At 34.5% G+C, this 10892-nt stretch overlaps 1 protein-coding gene across 1 annotated transcript in view; it reads right to left on the bottom strand.

Annotated features, from left to right (window-relative positions):
- The window catches only part of LOC107083661 (adhesion G-protein coupled receptor D2-like), a gene marked incomplete at its 5' end in the record, with an annotated part of 108313 nt that overhangs the window by 19600 nt on the left and 77821 nt on the right, over positions 1-10892 (bottom strand). The window contains one exon of the mRNA XM_015373041.1: positions 8314-8387. Coding sequence (XP_015228527.1) covers positions 8314-8387 — 74 coding nt within the window. The remainder of the gene's footprint in view (positions 1-8313; positions 8388-10892) is intronic.

The raw sequence follows: 10892 nt of genomic DNA, 5'->3' as shown, positions 1-10892 counted from the left end.
TTACAACGGACAGAGCTTTCTTAAGGAGAATATTGAGTAAAACATCAGGACAGCAAGAGGAGGAGCTTAGTTGGCGTATGGTTTCTTCAAATTTTTTAGTTTATTTGGTGAAATTTTTGTACGGGAATGGACATCATTACTAAGAGGCTCCAATACACCTGTGGGAGTCTGCAGGGAGAGCTTTTGTGATGAACACCTTCTCTAAGCCAACTGGTTAGTCATATCTGTATCTGCAGGAGCTATTGAATAATAGCGGTTTCCCTGTTTCCATGATGGGTCCTTGACTGGCTGGCTTTTATGCTTGGCTGAACTTGGCTGGAAACCGGAGGCTATTTGGCTGACTTTTGGCCTGAAGTAGAGCAATCGCTACTGTATGTGGCATCCCTCTTATTATTGTGTCTCTTGTGCTTTCTTTTAATGGTCAAGGCTGCGTGATCTAGCACCAGATTTGTTCCAACAGAAACTGTATTCCTTGAAAAGGTTTGTTTTATTCCAAAAAATATGAAAGTAATCAGTGAAGTTAATAGGAAGTGCTGCACCCACTGTTCCTATCCATTTATTGATTATCAGAAGCCCCGGAAAAATCCCATCTCTGTATAAAAAGGGTGGAGTTAGTCTGCTGAGAAACTGAAAAAGATATCTAACTTTTTCATCAGATAAAATACTCCTTCATTTTCAAGGTTCTTATTCCAAGACTTTTGTTATAGTCCTCACAAATCAGTTTAGAAGGTGGATTGAATTATTACACAAAAACTAAAGAAGATGATACTTTTCATTTTAAAACTTTTTTTTTAAAGAATTTAAGTCAGCATTGCATGAAACAGACAAATATTTTTGTGAAGTAAACTTTCTGCCCTGCTTTGAATTATTTTCCATTAGTAGATTTAATGGATTGAAAGTAGAATGATCTTTTTGATCATCATGAGAGGCTGTCACTGCAATTTCCCAGCTTCGGATAAATAAAGTGGATCTATCTAATATTATAGTGGCTGATGAATTCCATTGTATTTATTATGGTATGTGGCAATATTATTTAAAAAGAAATGTAAACAAAAACAAAAAAAGATTTATTATAATATAAGTCCCAGGACACTTCTTTGGTAGGTCTGGTTGGTGGATCCCAAGTATTAGTTTAATTGCATTGACATACTGCAAGCAAACTAAGCTGCTGCATAATGGGCCCAGAAAGGTTGGTCATACTTGTGGACTTCTCTTTAGAGTACAGATCTTAAAACGTCCAACTTTTAATTTATGTTTTTAAAAAACCAACAATCTTAAATTCGTTTTAAGTGAGTTTTAGAAAAAGGTTTAAACAAAGTATTACTTGGAACTTTACTAAGCAAAATATTACTAGTTGGATAGGTATGTAAACAGTAATCTTACTTCAATATGTCAAATGTATTTTCTTTTGCTACTTGTATCTCTGCTTATTACTCCTTTAATGCACAATGTTACTCTAAGTTGTCACTGCTTATGAGTAAAAATACTATTTGACCCTTTCATCTTTTAATAAGTCTACATTTAAAGCTGTATTTCAGGTGTGAACAGCAGACCAAATAAATAACTTATTTATTATTTCCCAAGCAAAATATACACATCAACACAGTTTATTTAGTGGCTTGATAATAAACCAAAAAAGTGGGGCTGTCAATGAAAGTCTTTATAAGTGGTGCTGTTGTGGAGCAATTAATTAAAAGGACGAGATGCCCAACATTAAGTTCTCTTTAGATGTAGGAAGCGGATAGGCCTAGGCTTAAAGGTTGAGGTAAAATATCAAACAACATCTGACCATTCTCCAATTTAACAGGCAAGCACATAGATTATATAGACTATACAATCCCTATTATATGTAAGTGTGGAAATTTTTAGATTGTAAAGTGGTATATAATGGATACATACTTTTACTGCATCAGTCTTTATTTTTCTACAACAACTTTTTATTGTGTGCAAGATTTCTTGTGCACAATACTCTAGTGTTCATATCTTCTATAAAGTTATGTAAACCCACTAATAAACACAAAATGCACAAATGACACACTCACCATCCTTGTTTTTCCATGAATACTTTGCATGGTATAAGTTAGTGATTCAAACAGGGAGCAGACATGCACATAGTCATCTACCAATGGAGGAAATGCTGTTCTGCCTGTGTCTGCTGAGGATGTGCGATGCAGTGATGGCACATTAACAACCAGACCCATGACAGCAGTGTGCTCAGCCTCACTGAAAAAAAAAACCTTGCTGCCAGTGTTTAATTCAATGAGAATTGTTAGAGTGAAACAATGGTTTTTGGCCCCACTGAGAGTAAAGGGAAGGGAGAAAAAGGTGTGTTTGTCAATGGAAGCCGTCTGTATTTTTGTATTTAAGCCCAAGGGTAATCCTGTGGGTTTGATGGGGTCGTGAATCAGACATATCGTTGCGAGGCGAGGGACATCCGCTGTTTTTTCCAGCTAACTGACAAAAACAGGTTGACAATGAGCATTTGAAATACAGCCAAACATGCTCACTGTGGACCTATAAAGACAATTAAAGGACATTATCAGAAAGTTGTGCTTATATTTAGCATGGAAATATTTTCAGTATCATCTTACATTGAATGAAACACTGTGAAATTAAATGGCATAACAAGATTGTAGGAATAGTGGCATTCGGCCTTCAACCAGTATAGCCTGAAACCCAGTGCAGTGTCAGATAAAGGGCAGCGAAAGTTGTCACAATATGTTTAAGGTTTTATCTCTTGTTTGAATGTCCAGTCAATGGGGAGTGAGCGCCACTCAGTGTTGTACAGGTGCCCCTGCTTACAGCTCAGAATAGAGTGATTGGTTTTGTGCAGGACAGCACAACATTTATGCTTTCTTTTCTCCCTTTTTTAAAAGATGATGGCAAACAATCCCTAAGAATATGTTGCAATAATGAAGATAAAAATCCGCTCTTTGAAGTGCAAATTACTGTACCTGCCACCATCTTCACTACTCTGAGCTGGACAAAACATTCAAGAAATTAAATATTTACAAACCAGGTACATTTTTGAGAGGCTTTTATAGTAGAGGCACTGGCAAATATGAGAAAGCACTGTGACAACAGCAGTTCATGAAGCACAGCATTGATTATCACATGGAGGGTTTCCCAGTGCTGGATTTCTACATTGCCATAGCTACACTTATAGGTAAATCATAAAAAAAAAAAATAAGTTCTATACTTTGTTATGTATCATAAGGTGTATTAAAATTTGTATAAACTGAGCTATTATCATCTTTCAAAGTTGGCACATAACTTCACACAGTCACACTGGTGGCACACACACCCTTTGCATCTTTCCTCCCCTGAAATAGCTTACCAGTAGTAAAGAAGCTGAGATTTCAAACAGAAAATCTACTAGGGTTGAAATCAAAATAAAAAAACCTACAGCATCATTTTAAAATTATGGTATAAAATATCTGAAACACAGAAAACAAACAGGGCTGATGCTGAAAAGGTGCCTGGATCAGCTCCTTTCCCAAAACCTTAATACATTTGCAATTATCTCATCCGTCTTTGCTTTGCCAAAATGTTTTGGGGTTTTTTTTTTTTAAATCACAGCAAAACTAAATCCTAAGTATATACATTTGCAAAGGATATTACACCTATATTATCCTATTATCACCCATACTACATATTTGTCTTAATTAAGATATCAAAAATATTATCGTATTGTAATTAGTAACCTTTATATATCTTAATAAGAATCTTTTTAGCTACAAAAGAGGTTTTTGCTATGTCGAATCTTTAGTGGATAGTCAAGGAGTAAAACTGATTTCTGTATAAGGAAATGTATTGAGAGAAAATATATGTTTCATCTTATACATTTATATTATGTAATATAATTAATAAATAGTCACTTAGATTCAACTCAGATTTATCTAAGAGGTAACAGTCACTCTTTATTGGATTATGCAATATTATTAATGTACTTGTTTGATGGTTTTTTGAATTACTCACAGTCTATGACGACTAGGCTAATAGAATTTATGGATTCAGAGTCGAAGGTCTTAATGAAAATCCTCTGCCTGGTAAGCAGTTCTATTGATCACTTTGAGCTCTAGTTTTAAGCAGGGCTAATTGATCAATCAACACAATTTGCTTTGAATAAATGGATCATGATTGGTATGTCCACCAGCAGCTTTCTCCTTCCAAGAAATACCTACCTTCAAATAGTATTTAAGTATAACCAATATATGGAATTTCCAAACTTTTTTTTTTCTTTTTTGCATAATTTATCATGCATGGTATTCTATAGTTGGCCCAGAATGATGTTGCTCCCTGTTCATTTTATAAATTATTATAAAGTTTGGACATCCGCTATAAAGCATAGAACCAGTGGCATCTGGTGAAAAATATTCTTGGTGGGACTGATGTAAAAATGCATTTTTATCTACCTATACCAATTTATATATGAAATAGAATCAACAATGACATAACAAATAAATTGAATAGTGACAATTTAATCTCCTTCTTAAAGTGTCCATTTTTCACAGATAACATAAATGAACAATTTTTATTTGTTTAATTCACCATAATTCTACATGCAGAAATACAATATTCAACAACAATGCCCAGTAGGATGAAGAAAATCTATTAAAAAAAAAATCAACAGTTTCCCAGGTTAGAATTATAATTGTTGTTATTATAATGATTGATATTGCAAATAATTCACAATAATTCACTTTCTTAACAGTACTTAATATGTTATATATATTATAACCATATTTTTAATTTCTGAAATTGTATAAGTTACCAAATGCACTATGATCAAAAATAAAGAAAAGGTGTAAAACAATATTTATAGATGAATTTTAAACATGAAGTAAAGTTACAATTTTTGCCATTTTAATGCTTTCTGTATAGCATTTTGGCAACGTTGCAGGTTTTATTTTTCAAAGTATGCTATATCTTCAACTTGAAATAGTGCGGTTTACTCCACTGTCTGAAGGGAATTTTTACTTTTAAATTACACTGATCTTACATTTTTTTCTTTTTTTTTTCCTAGCTTTTTAGTACAGAGCAACAAACTGAACTCTCTGCATTTAACCCATCCCCTTGGGGAGCAGTGAGGTGCCATTGTGCAGTGCACGGGGCGCAGTGTGGGGCTTAAGGGTCTTTGCTCAGGGACCCAGAGTGACAGTATGTGGGAGTGGGGCTTGAACTCAAAACCTCTGGATTCCATGCGCAATTCCCTAACCAATAGGCTGCCACTCCTCTAATCAGCATGTCATCTAGGTAAATAAAGATATAGATGATCCAAGCCAAGTCCACAAGGGATGATATAGAGGATGATTAGAGAGAGTGCATATATAAAAAATATTTAAAGGAAAACTTACAGTAACTTTTTCTTCTCCCTCCAGATGTCATCTAGATGCCACCCCATTTGTCTTTTTATTAAGGTTCTGATCCTTAGATGTTAATTGGTAGTAATGTCTATGTTCTAGTTCTATATCACTTGATAATCATCATTTCCCCCAGTGGTCTGGTGCACTTTTATCATGTGAGACAATGAGTAAAGCTTTTCTGAACTTGAACTTTAAAAAATAAAATAAAAAAAATTGTCCGATTTTTCTAACTTTGGAGTTTGCAGGACCTTTTGAAATTGCTGCGAAATTATGTATTCACACAGGCATAAAAAATTGGATGGCATTAGTCTTAGACTAGGAAACAAACTTTGCCCTCTTTGAATATTGTTTCATCTCACTAGCTCATCAATACAGCAAATGGTTGCATAGATAAAAAAGAAAGGCTCGAGAGAGATCAATCAATCAGTCAATGGAAAAAACATAAAAAATGTGATGTCACCCCACATTGCAGCAGGGGATGAAAATTTTAATTAAGGCTGCTTTTTTTTCCTTTAATCTAGTTTGGGGAAAATGATTACTTGGTAATAAACCTAAGAAACTTGGGCTTACTTTGTTATAATGAGCTTCAAGAATCAACACTTTCATCAAGACAGATACCATAGATAGCTTTGAATTTACATGTTACTCTCTGGGACAGTCAACAAACAAAAAATTGAGATGCTTTTAAAACATTTTTCCAATTTTACCTGTCTCTCTATGAGTGTTGCTGATGCATAAGACACAACTAGAGCTCCTGCCAGGAGGGACTTATACACAGACCAAAACAGGAAGGCCAACCACACACAATCACATCCCCACATGCAGCTTCAAATCCCTCCCTCTGAATGACGGACATGCTGACTGACCACTTGTGACTCCACAGGGGCTTTGTTTCCAGTCTGCATAAGGGTGGACTGGATATTCCAGCTGGCCTGTCTTGGGACTCCCAATCGCGTGTGAACTGAACTCAGAGGGAGTTGTGGCTAACAGGTCCAACGCTGAAACACTTCACAGGATGAAAAGGTCAGCTGGGGTGAGTTCAGCTGGGTAAACCAGGAATAGTTTTCCTTATTGCTTAGTGGATTGTTTTTAATAACCCTCTGCTCATAGGAGATGCTATTGTTAGTACTCCACTTCAGACAAACACAATAAAAGATAAAGTAATAATTTTACCTATTTTGACAAAATAATAACACTAAAATTATATCAAACACAGCTGCTAATGAATTTCCAAAAGCACACACTTAAGTCACATTAAGAAGAAATAATATAAATCTGTTCTTATTAGCAAACATGAAAATACAAATAATATATATAATAAAAATAACCAATTAACAACATCTATGCAATGCTTCAATACTTTATGTTATCCAGATATCAACTTCTTATCATTATCCATCTGTAGCCATATTCTTGTTGAAACACCAAATCATCCCCACCTCCAAGCGTTCACTTAACCTTGACCAACTAACCAGCAAAATAGATATACGTCTGACCCGGCTGTCCTAATTGCAGACTGTTTGGAATGAGATCACACTTCCACCCAACAACCCCGGGTGTGAACTTAATTGTGTACACTCAGGTATTGGATTTCAGGCTGTGTCAGAATCTAACAGCAAACGAAGAAAAACAGACAGAGTGAACTTGACAATGAAAGAGAGTGCGACAGTGTAAGAAGAGAGAGTGTGAGGCGCAGACCACCCAACAGCTGCAAAGGAAAACAAAGCCGGCTCTGCCAGAGAACAGACTCGAATCCGATCGGTCGGAAGTAGGACAATTGAAAGCTGTTGTGTGATAGCTGTTTGCCAAGATAAAACAAAACTAATAGAGAGTGTAGAAGAAGGACTGGAAGCCTCATCTAATATGTTTTACAAGTTAGTTCTTAGCTTTCCACAGCATAGTAGAAACAGTTCTTCAAAATAATAACATAGAAAAAAAATCCCATACGTTTATCTTATGTAATGAAAGCAAAGCCTTTTAACATTCAATGGCAATATAAAAAATACTCTATAAGGGAAATGCACTACTGTATTAACCTTATGAGAAGTTCTTTTAGTGATGGCCACAAGGGGAATTAATTTGTGTTTAATTTTGCAGCTGGTATCTGGATGCTTGATTTATTTCACAGATGAGACACAGTTAAGATTGGAACGCATGTGTCAGAGGTCTAAAGGAAGCTTTGACCTGAAAGTTTGTTTTTTGTTTGATTGTGGTCTACAAAAATATGATAAAGCTAGCACTGAAATTTATATATTGTGAAGTTTATTTTAATATATTTTCACCGCAACAAAATGCATAGATTCCTGTCTATCAAGCTTGATTTTAGAAACACATTAAAGATTTTAATGTTCTTGCTCCCTTACATAAAATGAATGTTTTTTCACACAGTTGCTCAGTTTAAAGGCATATGTTGGACACTTTGTAATATGGTGTTAAAAGCTCAACTATACTTAATAAATAAATAAACAATGGAAGGAGACACAATACATTTCTATGTGGGTTGGGCCGAATTGTGTGGATGCTTTGTGCTCTTGGTTTGTGGCACCGGGTGAAAAATTCCATTATTTCCTTTATTAGTGTTTCTCTGTCAAACTGATCCTTGAAATTAAACCCTTTCTTTAGTTATGTATAATTAAAAATAGTTTATTTTTAGCTTGTCTAAAATCTTATGGACTTCTTTGTACAGTTTACCAACTATTTGTACTTGGAGACAAGTTAATCATCAGAAAATGCAAAAACAAAATCCAGCTTTTTGTGGTAAACCAGTAAGAGAATGGATATTTCTCTAAGCACTTTTACCGATCAGTTAATTTTCCAAATCTCAAAATATGAATTTGCCCAAAAGGAATGTATCTAAAGTTGGCATCTACCTGCGAAAAGTGTTTTATCTTTCCTATAATCATCCATAATGTTACGACGGGATGTTTATGCATGAAAAGACAGTTACCTTCTTTTCCAGCTGAGAGGATGTGAAGGTTTGTAGCAGGGATTTTTCCTCAGGACAAGGGCTGGTTAATTGACCTAAAGAAGATCAGTACAGACAATCTTAGCACTTAAAATCTCTGGGTTAACATTTTTTTTTCACAAACATTAACAAAATTTGCCATAATGTAGAAAAAAAAAACATACCACTAAAGTACAATTATGTAATGATATCATATAAAAAAAAATCTACATGCAGAAAATAAAAAAGAACAACCTAAGTAAAACATTTAGAGAAAATTGAATAAGAATATAAACATTTTCACCCAGAAAACAGAGACACCTCTAAGATTTAGAAGCATAAATTTATCCAAACCTCTTCTGTTTGCATGAACAATTAATAAATTCAAATGTTTTGGGTTTTTTCAAGACTTTTTAATATTTTTCTAATAAGTTGAATGGGTGAAGTTAGTCATTTTCCCAAAGATCTCATGTTTTAGCTTAAACAACAGGTAAAAGAAGTCACAATGCTGTTTGATTGGAGCTCTGATTTGTTTGATACAGAATGGCCATGTTTTAAAATTGCATATGGGTTTGGTTATTCTAAATACAAAAACCAGGGAAAACAAAAATAAACATAAAGGGGAATTATATACATATTATAGACATATTTCAATCTTCAAACATTTTATCTTTATTATTTGTTATTAATTAATCCACCTCATCTGATTGCCAACTGTCATGTCTCTTTCTTTTAGTTCAAGCAAGTGATGGCTGTATGACACCAGTGTACTAAATGATCTTTGTGGACGACTTCTGATTTGAACAGCAAAAACAATCGCCCTCTGCCTATGCACGACACCTGCCCACCCAACCCACCTTTAACACTCGCATCTACACACATAACGCAACGTCTTCATTTGTCTCTGTCTCATTTATATGGAAGAGGGCAGAAGGGAGGATGGCTAGTCCACAGCAGAGAGGTCAACATGCTGAAGGAGTTCATCACTCTGAGATGTCAGAGGTGGAAATGTGACGAGGCAGTACAGCATTTTTTGATTCAAAACAGTTTGGAAAATAAAAAGCTGAAAGATAAAAAAAACTGAAACTGATTATTTTGTCATTAAATCTAATAAATGATTTAAAATAATTCAAAACTCCATAAGAAGGTGCAACTAATAAAGGTAAGACATATTGTATGCACCATATTTCTGTTTACTGGTTTTGACAGAAAGAAGAGAGAAGAAGGCTAGAAATTCATATTACTTCCATGAGATAACTCCACCAGTATAGTAAAGACTCCAAACAAAAAGGATTAACTCTCTGCCACGACATGTTTATATGATTTAAGGTTTTTTAAAGTGTTGACATAAATAAATAGGCCTAAACAAAAGTAGAGGTCTGATTTTTTATTTTTTATTTTGGATTAATCACACCTTCACCATACAGTACCTACTAGGATCTAGAGTTAGGTAAACATCTCATAAAAGTTTCAAATCTTGATGAATTTTTTGTGACAATGATTCAGATTTTTTTTTCTTAACTTTAAATGGCCCTTTGGAAGTCCATTACGTTGCACTGGATGTACCAGCTTCTTAACTAAAAAAAGGAATAAGGTCCAGACAATTGTGTCTGAATTTGCTTACATTTCTTTATAACAGAAGCCTGTAACTATTTCTGTTGGTGGGATTCAAATGGGTTAATCTTCTTTAAATTAAATTAAATTGAAAATTATTTTTTGATAGTGGGAAACCTTAGGAAGTAGGCCATAAATAAAGACTCACCAAACCACTTGAAAGGAAAATAACAATGAAACATAGGCGATAGAGACATAAAATAGCGATCAGTGTCAATTTAATTAGGATATATATTAGGATACTATGATAAACTCACAGAGCACAGGTAAAAAATAATTTTATTGTATACATGAAAACCTACTACTTCGTATGAAATCAGAGTTTCAGAGGAAATGCTTAAATACAAATGTTTTATGAAAGAAAACGGTGGCATTGGAGGTAATGGGTGCAGTGAGAAAGTTGGGTAAAGGAAGTTTTCACTCCTTTCTTCCCAGTCTGCCCCTGGCCTTTCCAACTTCCAGTCACATGCTGAAAGAAGCCAGATACAAGCAAGGTAATCACCAGCTAATAAGAAGCTATATTGAAAACAGACAGCTGGTCAAACATAACAAGCTTCAAAGATTCATGCACGTATTTGTACACACACAATAACATTGACAACTAAATGCATGATCACACACAAAGATGTGTAATTGGAGTGCTGTGCATGGCAAAGTACTTCAGAGCAGAACAATCATTGAAAATCGGTAAAAATATCGAAAAGCACATGTGCAAGAACCAACAAAATACACTGCCTCCTACCAGACCCAGATCATTTTTCTACCCCTGACTTTAGCCCTTTGCCACCATCATAGCAAAGTGCAAGCATATGAAAATGAAATATCAGTAATTTCATAGTAATCAGAGATGGGAAGTAACGAAGTACAAATACTTCGTTACTGTACTCAAGCAGATTTTTCTGATATTTTTACTTTACTTTACTACTTATTTTTATGGCGACTTTTTACTTCTACTCCTTACATTTTTA

The sequence above is a fragment of the Cyprinodon variegatus genome, unplaced genomic scaffold (genome assembly GCF_000732505.1).
Source record: "Cyprinodon variegatus isolate N-32 unplaced genomic scaffold, C_variegatus-1.0 Scaffold80, whole genome shotgun sequence".
NCBI lineage: Eukaryota > Metazoa > Chordata > Actinopteri > Cyprinodontiformes > Cyprinodontidae > Cyprinodon > Cyprinodon variegatus.
Note: the sequence above shows the minus strand (reverse complement) of the source record. Positions and strands in the feature narration are given on the sequence as shown.